The sequence below is a fragment of the Xiphophorus couchianus genome, chromosome 18 (assembly GCF_001444195.1).
Source record: "Xiphophorus couchianus chromosome 18, X_couchianus-1.0, whole genome shotgun sequence".
Classification (NCBI taxonomy): domain Eukaryota; kingdom Metazoa; phylum Chordata; class Actinopteri; order Cyprinodontiformes; family Poeciliidae; genus Xiphophorus; species Xiphophorus couchianus.
This window is the reverse complement of record NC_040245.1, coordinates 5,876,498-5,901,492: the sequence shown is the minus strand read 5'-3', so window position 1 is coordinate 5,901,492 and position 24,995 is coordinate 5,876,498. Positions and strand designations below refer to the sequence as shown.

At 37.1% G+C, this 24,995-nt stretch overlaps 1 protein-coding gene across 4 annotated transcripts in view; it reads right to left on the bottom strand.

Moving 5' to 3' along the window:
• Positions 1–24,995, bottom strand: part of arhgap42b (Rho GTPase activating protein 42b) — a 109,531-nt gene that overhangs the window by 65,561 nt on the left and 18,975 nt on the right. For all 4 annotated transcript variants that reach the window (XM_027999062.1, XM_027999063.1, XM_027999064.1 and 1 more), the window contains exons 2-3: positions 9,387–9,482; positions 3,824–3,885 (exon numbers count right to left, since the gene is read on the bottom strand). In XM_027999062.1, coding sequence (XP_027854863.1) covers positions 3,824–3,885; positions 9,387–9,482 — 158 coding nt within the window. The remainder of the gene's footprint in view (positions 1–3,823; positions 3,886–9,386; positions 9,483–24,995) is intronic.

The window sequence follows — 24,995 nt, the reverse complement described above, 5'->3', positions numbered from 1 at the left end:
CCTTCCCTCTCGAGTGTGGCTTCATTTAATTTATCCTCTTCAGTTTAGCCTCTCTCCCCACATCAGACCGACTTCTTTTTGTTTTCTGGCGCTCTTTGAAATGAGAGGATTTAAAACAAAAACAAAACCCACAAAAATGCATTAATGTGCATCTTTCTTCTTGCTTTGTTTCCACGACTTGTGCACACATAAGCTGCAGACGCATGAACCTGTAAACCTCTGTCGCCTCTTGCTGCCATCCGCACTTCTGCCTTAGCTTTGTAATTCTCCTTTGTGACATGCGCTTGCAATGAAAACAACAACAAGTAAAACTAGGAGTGCCAAAAAAAAAAATCTCCTCTGATTATTTGTGACAGGCATCAAATGAGGCACAGACAACAGCAAACATTTAAACAAATGGTTTGCAACTTCTTTGTTTCTTTAACAGATCGTATATTAGACACACAAAAAGCAAAACGAAAGCTTTTTATAGGCACCGCAAAACAAAGTCTCTGCAAACTGAGCAGGCAGTGCAACAAAAACAACTTTGTTTGCAATAATGGAGTGCATCCAGAACATTTTTTATCTACTAAAAGCTCTTAAGAGCTTTAACAAAAAGCTTTTTCTCTGACTCTATATACCTGATTCAATATCCCACTAAGATGAAGCACTGATAATGAATTCTAAGAGGCACATTTTGACTCTGGCTTTAAATACAATACTGCCAATTAGCAGGCAAACATTTTGTTATCCAAATATTAGAAATATTACATAAAATTCCAAGTTATTCTAAGCATCTTCAAAAGGAAACATGCAAAAAGCTCAAATGTCTTGGAAAAAATGGAACAGTCTTAGAAATACAGTGACACCTAATCACAGTTTAATATTGGCAGATTCAACTATTCAAAGATCTTTCTGTGGAACGTAACTTCAAATTACTAGCAAAACATTTGTGAATTTTTCGTTGAGCCCATTTAAGATATTCAAAAGAATATGCAGCTTGTGAAGTTAAAATATTTAGGTAAAGTGCTTTTTGACATGATTTACTGGCATTAGCAAATCAGCAAATCATAAATGCCATTCATTTTCCTTTGTGCTAACTGACTGTTGCCCCAAGAGTGACAATAAGGAGGACCGATGATATTAGCTTCTGCTGTAATGCCAAGACAGTTCCCATCATGCATATTAATGCAGGCTCAGTTTAGGATGTGTTTGTTTGTACTATTAAAATAAGCAGTTGTCACTATTTTCAGAGACAATCTCAAGTATTCACAAATTTCAGGGTGAGGATGGCAAATACCAGGGACCTATTATGGGTTAGTATAGGTCTGAGGGCAGAAAGTTACATCTGTATGTGCCAACCGGTCATTATTGATTGGTCGCCAAAATCTAAAGGAAGTTAGAGACGATTTATCCCCTAATGGAGGATCTTTTTGAATGGGAAACTCCATGCAAAAAGATCCTAGGCCAGGATTCAAACCCAGGACCTTCTTGCTGTAAGGCAACAACACTACCATCTGCACCACCATGTAGCCAACCTAAAGGCACAGAAGTGTGATCTTTCAACAGTTTGACAAGCAATATTAAATCTAACTAAGAGCAAATGGTAGTTATAATGCATGTAAAGTCACTGTAAAATGTTGTATAATTGTTCTGATGCAATGTAAGGGTTAGATACATACAAAAATGCAGTTATTAACTAAGTAACATGGTGGTTTGGTAATCTTCCATTTAAATATAATCATGCTCTGAATTATGGTTACAATACAGTGGATTCAGACAAGCGTCAAAGGCCATGCTCTATTGACAGAAGTACTCAGTTTCTGGCAGTGAAGCGTGGCTTGTAAAAATGGCCTCAAAGCTTTTAGTGAAACAAAAACTAACAATATTGATTAATGGATTATACAAATTTTAGTATTTTTGCTTGCAACATTTGTACAACACAGCAAAGAGCTACACTGTATTTACTGAGGTGGCCCTCACTTTCACAGGGTAGGTCTTTCTATCATAAAATATTGAATGTTGACAGATAAAAGCTCGCCCTGAGATGTCAACAACTCCAGTCCAGTCAGAACCAGTCTATACAGTCCATCAAATTTAGGAGTTTTAGTACTGCTAAAATTATGTTATCATTGCTAAAAACTATTTCAGTTTATCAATATAAAATGTGGTCCATCAGATTCACAGCTTTTCTTTGTCATCTACACTTAAAAAGGCAAAGGTTGAGCAAACTGCTTTTACAACCAACTGTCTTCTGAAAAAGTTATGAATTTACAAATATAGTTACAATAATGAGAAATAGTCATCAATGTAACATACAAAGACAGTGTTCCCTTTATATGTGCATACATTTTGCTACAAAGTGAATGAGATGAGATGCTCTGTGCAACTGACCCACAACAAGCTGACAGGATTGCTAAGCAAAAAATGACGGATCACATTTCAATTTCAGAACATACAGTACAGTACCACTGAAGGGCTCATTTTTACCATGATGCCCTGCAATAGTGGCTCATGAAGTCCAAAAAGACGTACCTTTCCTGCAGTTGGTTCAGATCAAGACCAGTCTGTATTCACACCAGAAGCAATCTGTTTGGAAGTGGAACGAGACCACCTCAAAAGTGGGGTCTTGCTCAAACAGAACTATGGTCTGTTTAAATCAGACCATGTGTGTGAATGAACCTTGCAAACCTTATTGTTAGAGCATATACCAAAATGTTGCAAAAACTATACATTTAAAGTTATTGCAAACGTTAAACATTTTCATTAAGCTACCCATTTATGAAGCCCAGGACAATAAGTGTTCTAAATTCATGTTTAGTCTGCATATTTTGTTATTGTCAGGGGTTGTGTGGAGACTGATGTGGGGGCCGGGGGTAGTTGTGCATAACTAAGACACCCACTGACAAATCTCCTCCACCTCCTTTGCCCTTGGCCTTTACGTCATGCCTGGTTTGTCTTTAGACATCCAGCCATGTTGGAGGCTTGTTTTCTGACCTTTAGACCAGCCATCCAGAACCAGAACCAGCCATTCCTCCCACCCCCAGAACCACCCATTTCTCCTCCAAAAAAGCCCAAAACAAGAATTTTCTTAAATAACTCAGACTCAGACATAATTGCTATTTTATTTGGGTTTTTAAGGATCCAGTACTATGTTTCTTCTAATTGAGAATTGTTTATTATATTTTGACTAGCTACACCTCAATTTTTTATCGAAGTACATAATAGATGTTCTTTGTTGTATCAGTTCTTAATCCTCTGAAGAAAGCAATTTGTTTTTCCTGCGTGAATTGCAAATAATCAGTACCACTTAAGCAAAAATTTATGTGTCTTAGCATAAGGAAATGAAAGTTTTCATGCACATTTAATTTCTCATTGAGATAAATACATTTATGAGTTAAAACAAATCACACATCAAGTGCTCTGCCATGTCAAAAATATTTTTTTCTCCCTAATATGTCCTAAAATTGTATAGTAGGTATCAATTTTAGTCCTCAATTTTTATTAAATAAAATTGGGTTTTGTTTAATAGTTTGGGCAATATTTTCTTACTCAAAAGTTGCATAGTAGTCAACAAAATCTTTATTTCCACCTCCATTCAATAACTAAAATGGTTAAACCTTAGCACCTATCAAACATAGTAGTATTCTTGTTCATAGCGCAGAAAATAAAACACAGTTAAAAGATAGCTTTTTACTGGTAATGTAGTTTTTGTAAGCGGGGTTTTGTGTTTTTTTATTTTTTCTGTAAATCAAGTTATAAATAGCACAGTCAATCAACTGACACAATAAAACGGGTAGCAGTGTTTTGTTGTAGTGCTGTCATGTTTCTAATGTGTTCTTACCAAGCGCCTTCTTTCCTCTTCAACAGTGTTCAGCAGCTGGGAGAACTCTTTGAAAGACTGGGCTACAAAAAACAAACAAACAAAAAGAAAAAACAACTTGAGAAACAACAAATAGGGAAAAACTAATAGTTTTAAGTCTTGATATGAAAGATATCTTGAACAGACAGCAGCTTTGCACCAGAAAGATGAGGCAAAAGCATGAAGAAAAAACATGGTGCTGCAGTTGTTAAAGATGTGATGTTTCAGGCACCTCCCACAGGACAGAATTGTGCAAAATGTTTATTTGCTTTCCAGCTTCAAACCCTTCAGAGCAGTGCATTTCAGAATGTAATAAAAGCATACAGCTGTCCAATTTAAACCCAAGCCTTACCCAGCAGTAAGAAACAATACCTCAATTCAATGGATTCCACTGATCGCTTCTCTTTGCTTTCATCCCCTGCAAGGCTTCACAATATACTGCCCCAATGTAAAAGAGAGTGATGAGGTGAAGATGTGTTCACACCATCTGGGATATACTTCTGCAGCCTAGATTACATCCTGCATGGCCAGATGATTTCAGAATACAATGTATTCCACCTTATCTGCTGGAGGATTGTGCCTTGATAGCTTCACGGCTTCATTAAGTAGAAGGCCTGATACAATTTGGCCTCTGCTGGAGAGCCCCTCTGTCACTGCATGTCCAGGCATTTAGCAGTGGTCGAGCTGTGCTGCTTGCCAACACAGTAATATCATTATCGGCCCTGACAGCCTGGCAAGGGGACCCATGCATCATTGTGGACACTCGGGTCTATTTGCACACTAAAGCTTTCAAAAACCAGGGAGCAATGATTTTGTGCCAACAATCTTGCAGGCAGCTGGCCTTCTTTGAATGCTACCAGCTCCTTTATCAACAGAGCAAGGCTACCAGGGGGTAAAGGCCACAGCGGGAGCCACTGATGGGACAAGATTAGGAAGGAAATGGGAATCAAAGTGGGGTTACAGCTTGCATATAATTCACTTGTAAATGGAGGAAAGGCAGTAAATGTGAAGAATCACTTGGAGGATAAAAGAGATCTGTTTCTAAAAAATTTATTGTGTGAGCTATTCAATAATATTATTAATGCTGTACACCAATGGTGAATAGTTGACATGAATTTGCAGTCGGCACTAATCTGTGTTTTCCAGTTTCTTATTTAAAGCTGGAAACATATTACAAAAATAAGCCAAAAAACATAACTGGGTGCACAAATCTGAATTTATTTAGTTTCTGAAACGCACATCTGCACAGAAATATGTATAGGTTCAAATTTACACAAAACATCCCTCAGCATAAAAATAACTTTTTTTGTTGTTTTCATGAAAACGTTTTTGGCAAAGGCTGTTTATCAGAAATTTCAGAATTAATTTAAATTGGTTGGTTTCTTGACAAAGACATGGTTGTTGGGTGTAGCCCCCCACTTATCTTAATAAGTCTGATAGTTTGTTTTTAACCCAAACTATCAACCCCATTTAAAAGGGACTACATAGCTGACGATGTTAAAGAGCAGTCGGGTGTCCAAGAAGCCTCAAGTCTACCATAAAATTTTTATTTTAAATCAGGACAATAACATTGTTAGTCAAGAAAAAGTTGTATGTTAAAAAAAACCAAGGTAAAATTTTTTTAAGTTAGGAAAACAACCATCAAGCACGGTGACGGCAGGATCATTCTGAGGGGTTTTTGTTGGTTCACCAGCAGGTAAGGTGGGTGAAGTGCCAAGAACACAAAAACAGAGACAGAGAAGGGATTTGAACCTATAACTCACTGGTTACAGGACCACCCTCTAGTGTTGGAAGGGGAAGGAGCCTCTTAAAGAGACAAAAGCCAATTTGAAGGCATCAGATATGGCTATGATGCAAAGTCAAATTTATTTGAAGTTATTTTTGAAATATCCAGCATTTTCAAAACAACTGAAGGCAACAGTTACTTGACTGTGCTATAAAAATAACACTACGTGCCTGGAAAATACATCTTAACCCCCTTTTAATAACTTCTGCCAGGAAACCAACTATTTTTTTTTTTTGTGGATTAGGTGGACCTTTCATACTAGATTTAATTGTTCATTTTGGCTTGTTCACATCAGATTTCTCTTCACCCCAAAAAGGATTTTTACAGCTCTTAAGGTCTCAATGACTGACCTTCTGAGGAAAGGTCCTTCAACTTTTAAAAAAAAATTTACATTTCTATGGCCACATCAATCCCTTGGCTCCATTGATTCCTAGATAACTGACTGGCATGTGAATGTCACCGCAGGAAGTCATCGAGGGAAATCAATAAAAGGTCAGGTGAACCCGTCTGACAGCACACACAACATCCCAATGTTTCGTGGGGAGGCTCGGAGCATCAAAGTGGACTGTACCAATACTGCATCAAGATCCTTGGTGGCAATCACTCAAGGGTCTGGCTATGTCAGTCAGAAACTTGGTTTCATTGATGACAAGATTGATTTCAACAGGCTGTTTCATTTTTCCCCTCAAATAGTTATTATGGCCTTTTCTCTCTGAGACACTGAGTGAATACAGCAGTGTGGCTAAGATGTAAATGGGAAACTGGCCAGGCACTGAATTCGAAATTAAAACAGAGGCAAGTTTTTATTATATTTGTACATTTTAAATTTGTTCCTGACATATTGTCAGTTCACTTTTGTGTGCTGATTGTTTAATAAAGACCAAAATCAATTTATAGGTGAGAGATTAAGATTGCTATTGTTCCATCTGTGATCAACAGATCCTTTATTGCAGGGCTGGGAATGTGAGCACTGCCTCAAATTAAAGTGTGCTTTATTCTAATGAGACTTCACTTTGGGTGTGGATTTTTCCATTTAACATAATTAGCGAGTGCGCCCCATACAGTTACTGCAGCTTTGTACGGTACTGGTCATTTAGCATTCTGATGAACATTAAAGTCTCAAGATGAGAAGGTCGATATCCTGTTCAGCCCTCACAGATGGTCAGTAATTCAGCAGACCATGGCACGGAGTGGGGGACGTAAGCTGGGGATAATGAGTGGGATACAAAACAAGAGGCGAAGGAAGAGGCCAGACTGACAGTCCTGCCCATTAGAGTCGGTGCATCCCCCTGCACATCTGCTTTCAGATACCTGTTGGAGGCTGGACGATTTCCACCTCCATTAATCTCTGACACTGATCACAATTAGTCCTTCAGATGTCCTGGAGGCTTGACAAGAGGCTGCACAAGAATCCGTGTGAAAATAAAAGAGGCAATATAGGCTATACATAAACCTAAATCCCTGGCCTGGGCGTCTGCAAACTTTACAATCCATAAAGCCATTTTTCTCTCAGATTTTTAAAAACAATTTTGCCTGGAACCGCAAAATCTACACAACCTCTCACAAAAAGAAAAAACTAAACAAACATTAGCTTATATTTTTAAAGTACTAGCTAATTGGGGCTGCTGCATATTTTGAAAACTTGCCAGAGGCGTTAAATTCAGGTGAAAATCATGATAATATGTGAACAAATACTTAACTAAGCAGTGTTAATACTGTATTTTTCTGCTGTGGACTCATGCAAACATAAAACCCAGACAGACAATCCAGTTATTGGAAAATAAATTTAGTAGATAATGTTCATCTCATTAATCTGTTTTTGTTGTTGTTTTGGACAAGTTGTATCTATCTACCTTTTCTATACTAGTAATGAAAGACTAGGTCTTAAGTTTATCAATAAATATCTCACTGGGTGGATTCAATTGTTTTTTTAATAATTGTTTTATTTAATACAAAAGCAGTTTTTTGTCATATTGATATTTCAGGATGAATTGGGCTTTTTACTACATAAAATCTAAAAATGTTGGCATTTGAAATAATTTATTACATTTTCTGATTTAAAAAAAAACACACAACAAAAGATTTAAAATAATAGAATGATCCCATACTTAAAGAAAAATAATAATGAAATAGTTAAGAAGCTTATTGATTTTTAGACTGACGTGCACAAAAATCATTGTCCTTCTGTTCATATTACTGCAGATTTTACATGAATGTCTTTCCTATTCCCTTTAAATATCAGAACACTGCTTAGTTTTATAATATTACTGCTCAAGGTTATCAGGAGTCTCTTTAGGGGGCCCACATAGCCAGAGCTACACGTTTCAGAGCCTTGGCCCAGCCAGAGTTACGATTTAGCATTCCGAATACTATTTTTCAATTAGAAAACTGGTTCTCAGACATTTTAAGTTACTATTGTAAAAAAAAAATTAAACCACAGTTTTTTCACAGTTTTGCTTAAAATAAAACCACAAAAAATGCAGGATTTTGTAGTTATAACACAATGCAAATGTGAAAAATACATTTATGAGATACTGAGTAGATGAATAAAATCTGTACCTGGCCAATGGCTCCCATCCATCTACTCCGTTTTTTTTGGACTGTGTGTACATGCATGACAATGTGGCAAAATGTGCTAATCTGTTTAGTAAAATGCAACAGCCAATTAGCATGCATGTTGCATTTTTTGGAGAAAGGCCAAGGTTGTGTGTTCTCCCTTTCGCAGACAAGCATAATTGCACTGAAAAAGCACAGCTGGCATTTGTATCCCTGCCCCCACCTTAAGCTATTGTACCCTCAGGCAATATGCTGATCTACAGTTGGCTTGTGGTGGCAGACAGGCCCCTCTGCATGGCAGCTCTGCTGGACTGGTGTGTGAATGTTTGAGCAAATGGGTCAAAGAGGAAAAACAAGGTAAAGAGCTTTCCAAAACAGAAGGGTCAAAAGAAACTTGCAATTATAGGCAAAAGGTTATTTGCACATAATAGCCATAAATACTAAATAGCTGCAAACACTTAGAACATTTGTGAAAAAGCACTAACATAAAACCAGACCAGAAAACGCTGCAGCACATAACTGCAATAAATTGAGGTTTCCATGAGTGGAAAGGGGGCTGGTTTTTATCAATTTCTTCAGAATGACAAGATAATTGTTTCACTGAAGATATTTTAAAGTGCATCAAATGGAATACTGTAGTAGTTTCACACCATTAAAAATGATATGAAGTCACAAGACTACAGTGCAAGGCACTGAAAGAGAATTGAGCCTGATGCATAAATCGCAGGAGGAAATAAACTGTTAACTATTGTTTAAAGCTTTTAGGATGTTGGTCTAAGAGTTAGCCTGATTTGAGAACTTTAAGAGTGAAGAAATGCCAATTAAAACATGATTATTACAGGAAATGCATAATATCATAATGAAAAGTGGAATTATAGTCTATATGGGATGATCTTGAAGTTCAAGGAAGACAGGAATGCCATTGTCTTTTTGAACTAAGCAAAGAATGAGCATCACAAACCAAATATTTAAAAAACATATCAGGTCATGAGAGTTTGTTCCTTGGTCCTCCTCTCATGCATTTGAATTTCATGAATGAATCTCTTAGCTTTTTTTTTTTTTTTTTAAATAATTTACAAAACTTGTGTATTTTGTATTGCAAATTGCAATAAAGCAACAGTTTTCCCTCTAGTGACTTTACAAAAGCTTCTATAATGAATTTGAAACAAATGACAGAGTTGTGCCATGATAAATGACTCTTACCAATGTTGACCTCGTCATCTGTCTCAGCATCACCAATGCACTCAAACTGGAACTCCTGCAACGACTGGGAGAACTTCTGGACAGCAGCAGAAAGACCTGGAAAAAAAAAACAGAGCAGAAGATAAATCTGTCACTAAATAAAAACAACCAATATATTTGTTTTTATATTAAACCGGTTATAGTAACTTGTGCTCCAGAAATATAATTGAGTAATTAAGACAAAATGTTCTCTATTTTGCTACTGTGTTAAAAAAAATACTGTGGTCTAATTGTTTTCTGTTTATTTATGAAACGACTGGTGTCGTTTTCTGGAACCGGAGCACAAGCCACAGGGACATGAGAACGCCACTGGCTCAAAGCTTGGAAATAAAAATGATGCCAAATTATATTCACAGACTAAATCAAACAAAAATCCTCCAGCGGACCGCCAACACCTGCTCTCAGTGTCTGACTCAGGCCAAATATGGGAAGCCTCAAAGCCCCTTCTCTATGAACTAAAAGTCATATGGTAAACAGAGTTGCTTCGCAAGGAGACTGAGTCAACAACTACCAAGCTCTGTAATCCTGACAAAGTGTGCAAAATGTGTGTGCCAAAGACAAGCAGACACAAAGACCTCCCTATAATCACAAAACACCTTTAATGACTGCAGCTTCCAGCAGTTTGTAAAAGACTTAATGGTAACTTTAAGTGGTGTCATTAGTTAAAAAATTATTTTTTTCACTTTTAGAGGGGCTACGTAGGGCTTTTGTCCCCTTTTAGTTGTCGGACAATAGCAGCTCAACAACTAACACTTAATTTGCAATTAAAATGATGCAGATGAATAAATCTACCAGCACCATGAAATTTATTATATTAATTATATATTACATTATATTATATTAATCATGCAGTGTTTTGGAAATCAATATGAAATGACGAACAGAGGGTAGGGGATGCATGGATGAGACAGAGGCCCAATTTTAAGGCGTCAACATTAAATATCTCAAGTAGTGTTTTATACATGCAGTATATTTATAAAAGCTGGAAGTAACAGTCAGTTCATTGTGGTATAAAATGCCACTATCTGCCTGGAAAACACATAGTACTGCCCCTTCAGTTGTGTGTTAACTCCATGAGAATGTATAACTTCTATACTTAGTTAAATCCTACCACATACCTACACAATGAAACCATTCAGCTTTAGTAAACCTTTGATTGGTTCACTAATGTCAAATACGTGAAAAGTTAGAAGTCTCAGGACCCAGGATATGTTAATGCAGCACTGGATGATTCACAGTGATGGATGACAGCTCTTTCAGCACTCACTGTTCTTCCCTCAAGTGCCAGGAACTGTATTTTATTTTTTTGGGGGGGGGAGGGGACCATGCAGTGACTGGTGCCAAGAAAACCTTCCTTCCAGACTTTGTCTTTAATGCAGGCAGGGGACAAACTCACAAGTTTCAAGCAAAAATTGTGCTTGACAGTGTCTGGGAACAGAGTAAAATAATATCCTTTTAAGACCGACTGTCAAACTCCATGGTCACTGACATTCACACATCAGCAACTGTGAAAGTGACTGGAATAATAACTAACGATAGTTTATCGATTAGAATTCTTGCTTTTGTCCGTAAGATTTGGGCCTAAAGGAAAATTCCTACCTTCGTGCTAAAATTGATAAACACTAGCGTTTAAATCAATCTTGGAAAGCTGTCCTTGCAAAGAACTTTGGATGTTTATTTCATTCCAGGAGTTTAACTGTGATTTAATGTCCTATTTTATTTATATATATATTTCAAAACATCTTGAGAAAATACAGGAAACATTACTCATTAGATGAATGTCTTTAATCTAAGCAAGGGATGTCAATTGGAAATTGAGCTTAGACAAAACATTCCAATATTATTTAAAACTCAATTATATAACACATTAGTGCTCTATTAACAGAGCAGGTATGAAGTATATATTCATGTGTGTACAGATTTTAGATTGCTTTTCCAGTGGAATCAATAATATCATCTGCCATTTAGGCATATAATGTTTGCTACTTGACTCAAGAGGGAAACTACATTTCATTCATAATTACTGTAATTTATGGGGTTCTTGAAATTAGTAATTTCCTTAGAGTTTACTGCCGGTTTGTATACATGCTAGCTGTGTATTTACACAAGAAAATTACTAAAGGATAAACAACAGCCTTCAAAAAGACCAAATAGCACATAAATCATGTGTAAAGAACTTCCAACATATTTTGGTTGCTAGATCACTTTTTAAATAAAAAAGCTGCAATAAGATAGGTTTTGAAATAAAAAGCAGATGTCCAAATCACAGTGCATCTCTGGGTTTTGTAAACCTTTGACATGATGATAAGCATTACATTATGAGAAAATATGGGAACATCTATTCATCGTCCACACATGCTTAACCATGCAAAGTAGTGAGAGTGCTGGTGTGTATCTTCAGCGTTCATTGGGTGAGAATTTAACAACGAATGAGAATTTTAGAGAGATACATTGACTTAATATGCAGCTTTGGATTGCGAGAGTACTCAGAGAGAACCCAAGCATGCCACTCATTATTGTACTAAAAATGCAGCGTGTATTAGTGTGCATTCACCAGAGTTCATTATTTCTAAAAGGTGGCTTATTAAGTGTTTTGGATTAGGAGCACCCACATGCAGACAGGACATCAGCAGGAAGATGAAGATTGTATAATAAATAAAATGAAAAACTTACAGTCTTGAAATGAGAAAAATAAGAACACGGAACAATGATGAGAGCAACACAAGAATCCAGTAATGAGCAAAGAAACCAGGGAGCTTACATACAATGGGATTGTGATGGTGACTTGGAAACCAGGCACGTACACACAAACAAAATTAATGGCAGCTGAGCGGGGAGAGGAGATGGTAAAAGGCTGAGAAGACACAGACAGGAGGAGTTGAACCAAAATATATTAGGATCTACCAACAATGGAAAACTCATAAAACTAAAATAAAAGTCTTAAACCTAAAAGTGAATGTTACAGAAGAATCCCAAATGACATGATAAACTGAGATTGAAAGTTCAAAGGGATAATATATCAACATTGCAGTACTCCACTCAGCCTTCCTGTTATCTAAGCAAAGTCTCACTCTCTCCCCAGCCTGAATGAAATACAAGCATGTTTTGATATGTTGTAAATAATATTGTTACCTTTTAAATAGATTTTAGCAATTTTTGCATGCTTTCTGAGACTTCATATTAAAGCACATTGCACTCCCTAAAACATCTTGTTTTGAGTCTACTTCCCTCAACAACAGCTTATGCACCAAAAAGTATTGAAGAGGCGGAACTATGTGGTGTGTTCACTGATAAAAAAAAGGGAGAATTTTATTTTTCTCAGTGCCTGTAACAAGCTGGTCATAAAAATTGACCAATTCCATACACCTGCCAATTTCTCTGTACTTTAATTCAGATGCTGCCCATTAAAACAAACCATTTCAATCACTTTTCACAGGTGTTGGCAGCTTCTCTTCTTCAAGAAGTGAAATAAGTAGCTGATCATGAGAGATCAATAAAGTACTGCTCATTACAGAGGAAAACATACGGTGAAAAGCAGTATTTTGGGTATTTTGCCTCTGGCCAATTACAGACTGAACAACGTGCATTTCTTTAAAAGAATATTAAAAAGTTTAAACATTTTAATCAAACAAATGATAGTACCAAAAAATAAGCTTGTTTAATATGTTATTTGAATTCATTTAAGAACTTCCAAAAGTAAGACCATCCTTTGCCCTCTGCCTGCTGTTAAAACCACACAATATGAGTTATGTTTCTGCTAAGCACAAAAGTCCTCAGGAAAAACCATCGAATTATCTTACAAACCTATATTTTAAGCACAGTCTTACACCTTTAGCTTATCAGCACTGACTCACCAGTGGCCAAGAGCAACTTTTCATTGTTTGCAGAGGGAGGAGTGCAACATGACCACTCAAGAATTAGAGGAGCTTTAACGGTCTAATATTCTGTGGGGAGAGACAAGACTAGGTTATCATTTCCTGCACACAGCCTGCCTAAAATACAACCTCCCACTTTGTTTTTATTTTAGTCCTGGTGGGAAAAGAAACAAGACATTAAAAATAACATTCATTCAGACACGGAAAAACACCTCACTGTGCCTTTTAAAAACTCAGTACATATTTGCATAAAAGTCATAAAAGTATAGAGATATTTAATGTTGCAACATATTAAATATACATTTAATACTAAAGATGTCACATGGCTGTTTATATTGACACGTATGTTAGCATTTATTCTACAGGCATCAAAACATGAGGAAATTAAGTGTATTTTGTGGAACATTAAGCCTGTTATGTCTATGTACAGTATGTGTGTCACCTATCTTGGCCTTTTGTCATTGTTTCTGGTACCCTTAGGTTGTCTAGTTGACATGTACATACCACACGCAGTCATTTTTAAACCCCCACTAAAAATCTGTTTAAACATATTTACAGCTTTCACATAAAAATTTCAAGTCAAATGTTGTCATGAGGTGAAAATATTGTAGAAAATCTGCATTTGGAAAAATATTCACACAGATGTGGTAGGAGTCAGAAATAAAACAAAAATCAAAGGGTAATTGAAACTAGCAACACAAGTTTCTCAGGTTGTGAACAAAACTGGGTAATTTTCAGGATACCGGACGAACCAGTGGCAAAACTTTTCCCTCGAGGAAAAAAAATCTGTTTTCTTTCCGCAAATTTAACAAAAACTCTACAGAAGTGTTGTCTAAACACATGCCATATTTGCACTGAAACAAGCTTCAGGTTCAGCTACTAAATTTTACATGATTTTTAAAGTTACCATTCTTTTTATAACTAAGCCAACAATGTACTTCAGTCCCTCAGGAATTGTGTGATGTTTTGTGCTATTTTAAATTATTTGCAACATTCCAATGTATTCCACATTGCAAAAAAAACAAAAAACAGATGAAGCACCTCCACATAGAGACATAATGGGTTGTAAATCTAACATTTGAGGAGAAAAATAATAAAGTAGTTCTTTTAATGCAGGTCCCAGAATTAACCATGCTAGCAGAGAGTTTAATCATTTAATTGTAATTTTTTTCACCAGACATCTCATTTTGAATTGCTATAAGCCACTGTTAGATAAAGTGAGTGTACAGTTTAGATTGTTGGAGTAGAAGGAGCTCATGTCCCTGAACAACACACAAAGTGCTTTTAACATTTCATAATTCATTTAGAATTATAATTAAATGCAAAACAAGATAGAGGCTCTAAAAACACTCTGACATTTTAGTTGTCATCCACCTCAGTTTAAACGTACATTTTGTCACTTGCACAGTGACTCACTAATTGCTTCTCGTCTGCTTTCTCCTCTCATCAGCGGCCATATCTTCACTTCAAACATCGCAGAACTTAAAAGACCCCTTTCTTGCACAGTAGGAGAAGCATGCAGTGATACAGAGTAAACTGTAGTCACTGTTCATGTGACAGAAGACTAATTAGTTACCATCTATGAAAAACGGGGGCGGGGGTTGTTTTAACTCGTGATTTGCAAGTCTGAATCAAACCTGCAAAAGTTGTTTCACAGATGTTGGCGCTGTGTGGATGTGTGTAATTATATGCTTTTCATCATACTTCTTTCTGCTTAAGAATTTGTGCTTGAGCTCTCTTTCAAGGCCTCACACTATCTGTCTTTACCAGAATAAAAAAAAAGAATGAAGCACAATGGAATGGCATAATATTAGTGTTAAAATGGGTATGTCTGTTGGCAAACAAACTGGAGTGAAAGATTTAAGCAATTACTTTTGACAATAAAAATAGGGGTATAATGAGTACATGGCACAAAAACACTGCAATATTAAAACAAGATTTCTCATCTCAGTAAATTCTTATGAAGTAATGCTCAATGTCAGAGTGACTTTTTCTGGCGAAATAACTAAAATTATTAGCCGTTGATGTTAAAGTAAGGGCTTTAAGTGTTACAGTCTTTTCTTTCTGTTTCATGCATAGAAATAACAGAAGCAGTTTTAGAGTTAGCCTGGTGTACTGAGTCACTCATCTGCCTGAAACATAACCAATAGACATCACTTGCATAAGTTAATACAGTAGAAAGAGCATATGTACTGGGAGGAGTGATTAATGGAGTGGGAACAGGTGAGACTCACCAACTTAAATGTGAAAGGGCACATCAACAAGGATCTGAGTGAAGAGATGACAAAACACTGCTAATTATGAGGAGGATTGAGATACAATAAAGGCCATTGGAATCCCGTCTATCCACATTTCAGATTTCACAAATTCACCTATTCACAGATTTTTCTCTGAAACATTATTTCTCCAGAAAAAAAGTTGCCTACTGGCAGATTTTCTCATAGAGTACATCTAAAATATTTGAAACAAAATTCAGCTCAGAAAGCAGAAATACCCACTTGTCATGCTGTTGGGTGGTTCTTGCAAAACAGTCAGTACAGGAGTGTCACTTATGTTCCTTGGCGCTGATTGACTGTACTGCCAAGAGTGGAGATAAGGAAGACAGTGGACAGTGCCACAATAGATTCCACTTTGGGTATTAATGCATAATAAGGTATATAGGTATATTTAGAGGGGGTCTCAAGTATTCGATGATTCTAGCTATGGTATTATTTGGGGTTAAAGACAGGTTGTTCTTGATATCATCAGGAAGCAACCTTTTTTGTGTGATATCTGACAGCAATATTTTTGATCAAAAAATTTAAAGTGAGAATTATTAGACTGCTGCATTAGGAGGAAACTATCAAGACATCCCAGACGTCCTGCTCTTGATTTTTTGTAGGGTTTTAACTGTCCTGGTCAGAACAAACATTGTTTTTTTTCTCAATACCAAAATTAACAAATTTATCTTTGCTTAGTATGTAAAGGCCTTGACTAAAATGAACAGATTTAGACTAGGAATGTGTTTTAGAAAGGTATTTTACTGTAATTTATACTTAGAATATAAATCCAGGGACTTACACTGTACTTGTCAAGCATACTCTCTTGATTATGTCTGGCTACTAGAAAATGTAGCACAGTGAGCCTGCTTTGAGTGCCACTGAGAGGAACTGTTCCAGAAGATGTATTGTGCCAGTGATGTTCTTCCATCATAAGCTGCAGATTTTAGATCAATAAAGAGATGCAGTTGTCTGGCTGTTCTCCAAAGACCATCAATAATGGATGATCTTTTAGCTCTGGCGTACTGACAAGCTGCACACTCACAATAGAAACTCATGCCCCTGTCAAATAAAGGCATTGTTTTTATTTTGAAAAAAAAAGAAAGAACTGGGTGCTACAGCTTAAAAAACGGGGTCATCTTCCCATTTTTGCCAATTGCGTCCAATATCTCTCCTTGTATTGTCCTATCAAGGGTCATGAAGGTGCTGCAGCCTTTAGATGGAGTCACTGGACAAAAGGTGAAGTACACACTGATACGTCTTCAGGTCATCTATCACAAGCAACCAACCACACAATTAGGTCAATCTATTTACCTAACAAATGCCTGGTTCACAAGGCAAATTGATTATTCTGATTTTTGACCCAATTTTCTCCTATCCAACAATTGTAAGGACATTCTGATTATCATGATGGCTCTAAAGATCACTTTATGAGATATTCCTAATGTCTTGTGTGACAAGAGTGATTTAGTCTTCTTGGAAGGATGTTGGGACTGCTTCGACATCAAACCAACGTACCAATTCAACGTTGGATTGTATTAGCTTGATATCACAGCATACGGGGCTGAGAAACAAGAACACAGTCTGTTAAATGCTACATGTAGTCATCCAGAAAGTGAGGTGAGGTAAATATGGAGGAGGAACCTACAGACAAAACAAGAGACATGGAGTATCAAAAAGTTCAATGGACTTCAGAGACATTTATATGTATTGTTTTTTTTTTCTCTGTTAAAAATAGTCCACAAGCTTCTTCCACATCAGCCATGTTCGTTTTATCTGAACTTATGTTTGATCTCAAAGAGGTTTGTGAGATTTCCCGTCTGACATCTGAATTTTCAGGAGTGGAATCTGTTCATGTGTGGAGTGTCTTGTTTGCTGTGTGGTTGTAAATCACACACTGTGGGACCAAACCTGTTATTTCTATGATTTTTTTTTTTTTTTACCATCCTGTGTGAGGTCTCAGGTTCTGAAAATCCACCGGCAATTTTAAAATGCTGCAATGTGAACACAAATGGCCTCATGGCAAGAGGGTACAGACCCATGAGAAGTCCAACCCAAGAATGGGAAGACATGGAAATTCCACTTAGACAGACGCTGCAAGCCTGTCTAGGTGGACAGGCTCTGCAAGCTGTTTTTCTCTAGTAAGTTATTTCCCCACAATTAACACAGCTGCTACAAACCAGCAATCTTGAGCAGTTCATACATGAATATGATTGACGGTGCTGAGACTTTCCTTTCAGCTGCAATCGGCAATTTCTGCTGAGCCTAGTGTATTTCTGCAGATGGCAGTATGACCACAGTGAGAAGACAGAGAAGCCTGATTTTTCTACAGATTATATGTCTCATATTACACTGTCAAGACAAAGTGAAACTTGTAACAATTACATATCTAAAAATAAACATGTATATTCAAATTCCCTACGGTTGGGAATTTGATCAACTTCAATTTCTGAGTTAAAACAAAAACAATTTTCTAACGGATTTTACTTACATTTTCAAGACAGCAGGTGAACCTTCAAGTTCATAGTTAAATAAACCATCTTCAAATGTGCTTTAACATTTGAAGGGTAAACCACATAATTATATTTTTTAGATAGTTATGTGCTTTGCCTAAACTATTCTGTGGAATAATTTCCACAGATTAGCTTCTGCTCTCAGTTTGCTAAATAAATTTCTTCGATTTGGCCCTGTTATCCTCCCTCTGTTTAATAAAAAACGATTGATGCAGTTAGTCAAGCATAAATTCAAATGAACTTATAAATCATACGTCATTGCAGTTTTTAGATGGTTTCTGACTGAACGTACAACCTTGAGTTATAACATAACCTTGCCACTTTGGCATATACCCAATTACATTTCAGTATAAATATTTAAATATCTATAAAATAAAAATACTGTTACAGGACTTGTTCATCTAAAGTTAATGTAATATAATTTATGGTTGGCCAAAAAAAAAAAAAAAAAAAAACTTACTTTGAGAACTCAGTCACAAAATCTGCAGTGCCTCGTAAAAACATGAATAGATGTTGTGCTTTTTCTTATATTGTCAGAAATGTAAATGTTTTTCTTTCATATTTCTTGTGATAGAACAACATAACAGTGGGTAATTAGGAAAGGGAAGGAAAATGATTGTAAAAGGTCTTTATAAATAAAATATCTAAATGTTACATACATTTGAATTCAGCCCTTTTGAGTCTATGTAAGGACTTCATTTGCTGCAATTGTAGCTGTAGCTCTTTCTGTGACATCCCTCTTAGAAAATGATTTATTTTTTGCCAATTCTTCGACTTCTTCGTTCTATTGTTTAATTTTGGTGGCTGTTAAAAGCATTGATGTTGCTGCCCATTTGACTGCCCAGTGCACAAATACTTAGAGGTCAAAGTCATCACAACTGATTTACATTAAGTCACATTGTTTTAGAAGAATAGACTTTAACACAGCTGTTCAAAGTTGTATCTTTACCATTTTAGTAATTAAATTTTTTCATGATTTTCTTTTGTTCAAAGCAGTTTTGTGTTGCTTCAGTAAATATAAAATATTAATATTGCTTCACTTTTTTTTTTCTACTGACCGTAAGATAATTCCAAGGCTTCTTCCTCTTTGTTCTTCCTCTTTGTATCCCTCTGCGTGGCAGTATTTCTGCCACCAACTAGAGTGCGCAGTGACCAATTTGTGCATGCAGTGAGACTGATCAGAGTGCATATAGCGCATAACAGAACGAACAATAAATCTCACACACGCTTGCTCAATAGTGTTCTGGCACGCGCTCTTGCTCTGGCAGACTCCTGTCAAACTTGAGATGCCTACTTGGCTCTGTGCGCCGTCTGAGAGCGCAGAAACAACGCTCCTGCTCTCAGCGCTCAGAACAAGAAGCTATAGGTTCTGACCAAACGTGAGATTGAAGATCAGTAAGAGGTGGGGGAAACCACCACCACGAGACTAGAGATAGGGCTGCACAAGAAATTCATCTTTTTCTTCAACACAAGAAGTTGTATTGAATTGATGAAGATGCTCTGTATATTTTTATTTTAAAAATCTTATTAACATTTCTATGGTGCCTAGGCCTGTCGCGATAAACGATAAATCGATTAATCGTACGATAAATTAAAACTATCGACGTCATTTTAATTATCGGCACTATCGTCTCTTCCGACCTTTTTCTCTTTCAGCTAATGAGACTGAATGAAAAAAGGCTCAACTCCGGTGCTCTCCACTGATCCTCCCTTCCTCATTTCCTTAGTGTAAAGCCCAGCGCACACTTCACGATCTTAGAGTTGTCGGTCGGTCCATTTTCAAAACCTGACAGATCACACATTAGCCGACAGAAATCCTAGGTATAACGGTTCGATCGGGTTCGTTCCTGCCCTGTGGTGTCCAACAATGGGCACAAAATAATGGCTACAAGTCCAGTGAACTAATTTTAAAACCAGACATTAATCAATGCATTTCTACAATCTACCTGCAATGCATGTGGCTGGTGTCAGCGTAAAGTCCTGACTGAATGAAAATCATTAGAACCTATTTACGTCACGTTAACGAAGAACAACTGAAAAGTACCGGGTTTATCAACTGCGGTAGCAATTTCGCTCCAACTCCTCCTCTTGTCATTTCTATATTCTTTGCATGTTAAATAAACATTAATGTTGTTTCTACATATCATCTCCAATGTCCGCTGGACTTCGGGTTGCGCCGTGTCAGCTGTTTGGGATTCCCCTCCGTAATTTCCCCTCAGAAAGCGCAGGAGAATCCGCGCTTTCTGATTGGCTACTTGTCACATTCAACATGCTGCGTTAAGATCCCAGTCGGGGAAAACCCTGATTTAGATCGGAGGACGATCTACCGTAACAAACCACACGATCTTAGAAAGACCAACATCTAGGATTGTTGTAAGGGGAAAAATAGGAGCAAAAAATCATGTAGTGTGAACTATTGCATCAGGTAGTCGATGTGCCCATCTTCTCTATTTAAATCTAATTATTACTGAAGGGCAACATAATATACAGACTTCATAATCTGCACTCTTTTGGTTGAATGCAGTATTTATTTCCACTTTGGCTTTATGTTGTTTAGTTTTTTTTTCAAAGTGAGTTTTTTGTTAATGGAGACTGAGAATCCATTTTATTTTTGTTTTTGGTTGTTTTGTTTATTTTGTTTATCAGCTCCAGTGTTTAGTGTTCTTTTGAAAATAAAGTGTATCTATCTTTGGCAGGAAATCACATGCATTATTACATCATTTCCATTAAATCAGTGTAAAAAGATCTTCAAACAATATTATCGTTTATCGCAATAATTTTTGAGACAATTAATCGCTCAGCAAAATTTGCTATCGTGACAGGCCTAATGGTGCCCAACGTACAGTGCATCATGCGTGTGGGCAGAGCCAATGCTCTGGTTTTAGACGTAAAGATGTTTCACTTTGGATTGCAAATTAAAACAAGTAGTAAATAGAACAGATCTATAAATGACTTTAAAAACTAATTATTGTGCTTTCTACTTTCTTTACATTTTGTTACATTTTATATTCATTAGACCAAGTGACTGACAACAATTCATAAAAAGACAGGCTGGAGCAATGAAAAATTTGCTTTGAGTCAAGACAAATGAGAAACATAAGGTAAAAACTAAAGAGAGAAAGAAGAGCCTTTACTAGGGATGAGAGTCTCCATGGTTGCCTGCCTTTTCAGATCTAGCAGGGGAAGGAATTTGGCACCTATCACTTTCAATATGTGAAACGTGTGAAAAAGAGCGCCGCTCTTCAGGCTCGAGATGCTTTAACTCTTCAGATGTTGCTTAGCTGAGAGCAAAGTGATCAAAGTACTGCATAAGTAACAAAGGTAAAACCATTATTTTTACTTTTAGAATTATATATAATAATTGTATATTCTTTTGGCAATTAATCAAAAAGATTAATTACTGAAATAGCAAAACTCTCCACCTCACCATGCATGCTATTTTACTGTGTTTGCCCCATAGTAATGGCTGTTATTACAGGTATCTAAGCCACCTATAGTGTGCTCCACCATTCCTTTGTGCAGGTTTTCATTACAGCGTTGAGCTCTGAACATCCAGGAAACACATGACTGGTTGGAGGGCCCACCCCACTTAGTGCCCAGCAAGAGAGATATGAGAAAGGACTATACCTGTCAGTCACCACACAGCAAACTCCCCTGGGTACAACCTTTATCTTATCTCCAAGGCAACCACATACTACCAAATCCCATCTGCTGACAGCCCCAGACACAACACAAGGCAAGGCAGAAGATGAATCTGCAGGTTTCTTGCAAGATGATAAGTTGAATCCATAGTCCAGTATATATTAGGGCATGAACAAGAGGCAGGGTGGAATATATAATTGCATATGTGTGGATTCATTCAAAATTATATGGGCTAATAAATTAAAAAGTAAATAAAAGGCTAACGTGTTCTTTCCAGGATAGAGAGAGACATGAGGGGAAACAGAGCAGCTGGCTGTCATTCTGCCAGGTGAATTTCAGGTCATTAAAAATGCTTTTTGTTTTCTTTCACTGTCAGCAGCAACTTTCAAGTTTTAGTAACATGGGTGGTAGTTAACACTCTCATATAGCAATGTTTTACTGGAATAATATCACGTGATGCATGCATTATTCACCATAACACAATCAAATTAGTACATTTCCACAGTTTGTAAAGGCAAAGTTAGCAAAATATCCATAATTTTGCCTGAGGCAGTACAGTGAAGTCGTGGTAAAATGCACCATTAGAGCAGATCCGTGGTTCCTGCGGGGCTTCCTGTGTAGAATGTGCATGTATTCCCTTCAGTTTGACTTCCAGAGTCCAGCGTGTGAATTACAGATTTTAAATTGGCAGCATGTGTGAGCACACAGTTGTCAGTCATGTTGTTTTAGCCCTGGATGGATCAGTGACCTCTCTGCTGTGCCCTGTGTGGGAAATTGTCAGCGGGGGAAGGCTTAAGCTTCAAACTGAGCATGCAAACAGAAACTTAATTCACTCATGTCCTGAGGGCACCAGCTCTCAAGGTGACAATTTTTTCACTACTTCAATGGGGAATTTCTCTACTTCTGTTTGTGACAATATTGCACTGAAAAATGAGCGACAAAAAAAAAGATTTTTCATATTATTTTCACTATAAAATCTAATGTTTGCAAATTAAGATCCGCGTAACCCTGATATGTTTTTCAAAGAAATATTGTGGGTTGATCGGTTCAACTTTTTTGGCAGCAATGAGACAAACAGGGTATGAAACTTTTTTGACAGGAACGCCTCCGCAACTGTTTACCTGCATGGGGGTGGATTGATGATGCTTTGGGGTAACGTCACAGCCAAAAGCAAGCAAAAAACAAGTATTTATTCAAGCATTAGGATATCCACAGTCTAAAACGCAAATAGTATAATTATGTTTCTAAACAAAACAAGTTAAACTATTTATGCATTTATGGGATGTCAACTCAAGAACTCATGGTTTCTACCTCATAACCAGCCTTAACACTGTGAACCGAATATTCGATGCTGATATTCAACATCAGCATGGAGCACATTTAGCAGCTCCTACTGATGCTCCATATGCTATGATATGGGATTGTTTGCTTTTAACTGAGACTTTTATAACCTTCGACGATATATGAAAAATAACAGGTGGCTACTTATGGCAGAGTAGGTCCATGGCCAAATGCTGAGAAGGCTAGTAGGAAGAGGTTTTGTTAAGCTGTCCCCCACCTTTGGTGCTTGTAACTGCTTTGGGCAGTTTTGAGACATTTTGTTCTTGCTTGTTCTGCTAAGCAGTTTGACTTTGGAGTAGTTTGATTTCACAAGCTAGAAGCTCGTGTTTGGGAGGTTTGGTGCTCCCTTTGTGTCCTTTCTTTGCGTTGTTTTGAGTTTACATATGACTGACTTGTTTGAACATTTTGTAATCTAATTTGCACTTAACATTCTTCTGTTTGTTAGACCTTTATTTGTTAAATTGTATTGTGTTTTGGTTTTATGAAACCATCCCTTTTGTAATAAATCATTTAAAATTCTTCTTGTTGTCTCTGGACACATCTTTATGTTACCGCCCCTGAACCCCTAAACCTTGGGGGCGTAACACCTTGTAATTACCTATTTTAGTAGTTCAAACACAAAGTGTACATTAAGATGAATTGATACACACAGTCTTAGTACTAAAGCAGATGCTAATGTCAACATTGTTGGGGATGGAGCTAATCAGCACCAATGAGAATAAATGTTGCTCCTAGATTTGCCAGCCAATAGCATGCCAACTAGTATCTTTCAGCTTCCTTTTCAACTGTCTTTTTATTGGGGCCTGCCATGCAAAGCAATGGCAGGAACCTATTACTATTCTCCCAACAAAGTGTCTCTTTAATATTCTTTATTTTTCTTCCGTAACCGTTAATGCGGCTCATACCGCTGGGTGCACACCTACAAATGAGGTATCAAAACGTGCAGAAAATTCACGCCATTGTTGCTATTACTTTTGGTGGGATTTGGGCTTAACGTGGCGACATAATTCGCAAAAAACTACGAAAAAAACCCCATTATAAGTCAATGGGAAAAATCCTGGAAATACCCTATTTTTGAGGATTTTCTGTGTCGTCACAAATTCACCTAGAAATGCCATTCAAATTTCATTTTGTAGATACGTCTGTGATCTCTTCGAAAGTGAAGACGGCTCGTCGATACCAGTTACGGTTTGTCCACAATTTGCCTCTAAGCGACCCAAAGTTTCTCATTTTTCCTAAAATTAGAGTGCGTCTCTCGCTGATTAGAGTGAGAAATCAAGACAACTTTTTCAACCCAAATCATTTTTGAAATCGCCATCACGCCCACAAATATCGCACGATTAGTATCAAAATCGGTCCTCACATTGATACGCCTGTCTGCTCCGGTAAAATGTTTTCGAAATTTATCTAGATCGTACGGTTTTCTGTCACGGTGCTTCAGAGCAAAGTCATGCGACAGGATTTTCTGAGGCTGTCTCAGGCTTTCTCCAATGTATTTGAATAGAATTTCAGATCTGGGCACAACATTTCTTTCTCTCATCGCTGTAAATGCTCTGAGTGAGGTACAGATATGAATCTCGGGACTATCGCAGAAGACACATAGGCCTCTCATACGCTCCAAACGCTTTTCGAATATGTATTACGGTTCCCGAACAGGAAGGATTTGTTTCCAATGCTTTTTTTCAGTAAAACGTGTTGGCTCAAACACACAATTGTGTCTGCAGCATGTATGACTCACAGCTCACACCCTGCTGAGACCATTATTTACCATAGCAACGGAACTCAAGAGGCTATTGGCTGGTGCTTAGGACTACAAATGAGCATCGCTGTAGTTCTATCTATCCTCAGTTGAAACAGATCAGGACTGAACTGGCCTTTAGAACTTTTTGCTGCTATGGGCTGTATATAACTGATTTAACTCAGTAACTGTTACACATGGGA